This window comes from Lucilia cuprina, chromosome 6 (genome assembly GCF_022045245.1).
Source record: "Lucilia cuprina isolate Lc7/37 chromosome 6, ASM2204524v1, whole genome shotgun sequence".
Taxonomy (NCBI): domain Eukaryota; kingdom Metazoa; phylum Arthropoda; class Insecta; order Diptera; family Calliphoridae; genus Lucilia; species Lucilia cuprina.
In genome coordinates, this window is record NC_060954.1 from 61,315,076 (window position 1) to 61,319,054 (window position 3,979).

Genomic DNA, 3,979 nt, shown 5'->3' on the forward strand with positions numbered 1-3,979 from the left:
TATTGACTAGTCTTTGTACTAATCCATTGCTTCTATTGTTATATTCTATAATAGAACTTATACTATTTATCAGTCTATTGACTGGAATATTTGATTTTCGTTCTATGGACTATTCTGTTGACTAGTCCATTATGTAATCTATGGACTTTTCTATTGACTAATCTATGGACTTTTCTATTGACTAATCTATGGATTAGTCTATTGACAAATCTATGGACTAATCTGTGCACTAGTCTATGAACTAATCTGTGGACTAGTCTATTGGCTAGTCTATGAACTATTTTATGAACTATTGTATTAACTATTCTACGGACTAGTGCTTTAAGTGATCTTTTGATTAGTCTATATACAAGTTTATTGAATATTATAGAAATAGAATTTAGACTATTTATCAGTCTATTGACTGGAATATTTGAATTTCATTGTACTTGTCCATGGATTATGCTATGGTCTATTCTGTGGACAAATCTATTATGTAATATATGGACTAATCTATAGCGTAATCTGTGAACAAATCAATGGACTAATCTGTGCACTAAATCTGTGCACTAGTCTTTTGACTGTTCTATTGACTATTGCATTAACTAGTTCATTACTAGTTTATTGAATAATATATGGACTAGCCTATTAACATGTCTATTGACTGACTAGTCTATTGAGTAGAAGACTATTAACCAGTTGATGGATTAGTTCATTAGGTAGTCTCTAGGCGAGCTTATGGACTTGAATAAAAATATAATATTTATATATATTTATAGTCTAGTCTGAAGATCAACAGATCTTTGATCCTCAATGATTTTAAAATTATTTTTTTTTACAAATGAAATTAATTAAAACACTTTTGATTTATATTTTAAAATAGTTTTTGTAACAGCCAATGAATTTTTATTTCATTTTTTTCAAATAAAAAAACTATAAACTAAAATGTGCTTCCTTTTGGTATTTTACAAGAAAATATAATGTATTTTTTTTTCTTTTTAGTTAAGTAAATGGGTCCATAATGTGTAACTACAAATAACAAATAATAAAAAGTACGAAAATTTACAATACAAATATTTAAAACGTATTTTTCTATGTACAAAAAAAAATCATTTTAAAGCCTTTTTTCTTCTTAATAACAAGTTTTTCAATTGTAAGAAAGAAAAACTTGTCATCGGGTTCACTACTGAGTATTTAGGACAACAAAGTTGGACTTTAAAAGAAGTTTTTTGTTCATCACATCACAATTGTTTGGGAATTGATTTAGATTTTGATGCCACGGGCAGCAGCTTCATCCTTGTATTTGTTGTAGTAGACATTCTCGGGATCGTATTTCTGTTGCAAGACCTTCCATTCTTCGGGCTTGTTGTCAATGATGAAACGGACTACTTTATCGGAGTTTTCACGTTGCTTATCACTGCACTTTTTGCAACCGGTTTGGAGGGCATCGGGCAAAGTTTTCTTCAATTCACGACCGTCAGGAGTACATTTGCCTTCATCGATCAAACATTTGTAGTAGTTGGTGAATAAACGATCAGATTTCAAAATTTCATCAACATCGATGTTATCGAATTTGGTTGTGTATTTTTCTTCAGCTGTTACGGCGGCGATGGCCATGAAGGCGACAACAACAATGGCGAGTTTCATTTTTGGTCTACAACAAGAAAACAACCAGCACAAATTAATTAATAAATAAATGAATAAAAATATGGGTTTTATTGCAAAATCATTAAATCAATAAATTTCCCATAAAACTAGTTGTAGTTGGAGACACTCGATTGCAGCAACCAAACACGTTTATTTATTTAAATTATTTTTATTTTCTTAATTAAGGAAAATTTGTTTTTTTTTTTAATTTTTTTATAATTTTTTTTTTGTTGATTTTGTAAACACCAAAACTTATTTTTTTTTATTTAAAATTTAATTGAAATTTAAAAATTTCAATTTTAAGAAAAAACACTTACAAGTTTGTTTGATATTGAACCAAGACAAGATATGTTTAGTTAAAAGCTGTAGACAAACGACTAACTTCAGTAGTGAATCCACTATACCTTTTATATTATTGAGCTGGTCAAAATAACTTTAAGCTCGGCTTGATTCAGCTCAGTTCAATTTAGCTCAGCTTTGGCTGTGTTTAGAGATGTGTTGCTGCGAGTACATATTTAACTTGAAGTACTCGTAAAACGTCATTGTAGTATTCGGAAAAAAACAACGTTACGTAGTTGTTGTGTTATTATTTTATTTTTTTTTTATTTTTTATCCAGCTAAAAGTGATCTCTGCGACCCAGTGATACAAATCTACATACATTCAGAGATAAACAGACAAAAAGGGGGATTAACTAACAAACGATCAGATATTCATACAAACATATAAATTAGAGTCTTGTTTACTCATTTGCCAACTTCGTTTAACGACTGTTGGATAGACAAACGGTCGTTCGGTCAGTCTGACTAATTTATTTACGTAGATTGGTAACAACTACATTCGCACATACTTAACAACAAGTCCGTCTGGTTGATTGTTTTTAATTTTCTTAATTTATTTTTCTCTTATAATTTTACATAAACACTATTTGTTTGTATCAATTGTTTTTTTTTTCATTATAATTTTATAAACTCAATTAAAAATTAATAAAATTACATTTTAATATATTTCATTACTAAGAAGAGAAGCAAAAAAACAAACAAACATTAATATTTTGTTGTTACTCTGACACACGCACTTAAATTGTTTAAATAATAAAATTAATGTTATTGCCATTACAACGTTATAAAATACTATCAATACTATTGTTGTAATAAATTATTAGTTAAACACATTTGGGGTGAAGGATTGATTAAATCATTTGTAAATAACAAGTAAAAAACTAAATTTTAATAAAAAACTTAATGAATATAAAAGCCCCGTATAAAATTGTTGAAATTACGCCAAATTTATTTTTGCAATTTGGTAAATAACTAAGAATTCGGTAACTGGAGTCAAATAAAATATGGTAAAGAATGTCTACAAGTTGATATAAATGGAAAAATTTACAAATGGCAGAATGGTCAATAATGTTTGAATTAGGACGCTTTATTTAATCAAGGATAACTCCGGTAATTAATGTTCTAATCTGTCAGTGCCTAGGTAGCAACTTCCAGAAACGAATTAACCCGAGCCCACCAGAAACTTATTGTTCTGATAGAGTCTAACGTATGTATGTTTTACTGCTCTGGGTTAGTCGTTAGTGTTCTAGACTGTCAGACAGGAAGTTTAGGTTGGAGTCCTAAATAAGTAACTAACTAACTAACTACTAACTAACTAACTAACTAACAAACTAACTAACTAACTAACTAACTAACTAACTAACTAACTAACTAACTAACTAACTAACCAACTAACTAACTAACTAACTAACTAACTAACTAAATAACTAACTAACTAACTAACTAACAAACTAACTAACTAACTAACTAACTAACTAACTAACTAACTAACTAAATAACTAACTAACTAACAAACAAACTAACTAACTAACTAACTAACTATCTAACTAACTAACTAACTAACTAACTAACTAACTAACTAACTAACTAACTAACTAACTAACTAATTAACTAACTATCTATCTATCTATCTATCTATCTATCTATCTATCTATCTATCTATCTATCTATCTATCTAACTAACTAACTAACTAATTAACTAATTAACTAATTAACTAATTAACTAATTAACTAATTAACTAATTAACTAATTAACTAATTAACTAACTAACTAACTAACTAGCTAACTAGCTAACTAGCTAACTAGCTAACTAGCTAACTAGCTAACTAACTAACTAACTAACTAACTACTAACTAACTAACTAACTAACTAACTAACTAACTAACTAACTAACTAACTAACTAACTATCTAACTATCTATCTATCTATTTATCTATCTATCTATCTATCTATCTATCTATCTATCTATCTATCTATCTATCTATCTATCTATCTATCTATCTATCTATCTAT

General features: G+C 28.0%; 1 protein-coding gene across 1 annotated transcript; it reads right to left on the minus strand.

Moving 5' to 3' along the window:
- Positions 1–930: 930 nt before the first annotated feature.
- LOC111678024 (ejaculatory bulb-specific protein 3) lies at positions 931–2,100 on the minus strand. Its single transcript, XM_023439256.2, has 2 exons — positions 1,944–2,100; positions 931–1,633 (listed from the first exon to the last, which is right to left on the minus strand). The coding sequence occupies exon 2, from the start codon at positions 1,624–1,626 to the stop codon at positions 1,243–1,245; it is 384 nt and encodes a 127-aa protein (XP_023295024.1). The 5' UTR covers positions 1,627–1,633; positions 1,944–2,100; the 3' UTR covers positions 931–1,242.
- Between the last annotated feature and the right edge of the window lie 1,879 nt (positions 2,101–3,979).

What these genes read in the sequence shown, in the direction of transcription:
- LOC111678024 (XM_023439256.2), bottom strand. Translation starts at nt 1,626, where the DNA reads ATGAAACTCGCCATTGTTGTTGTCGCCTTCATGGCCATCGCCGCCGTA.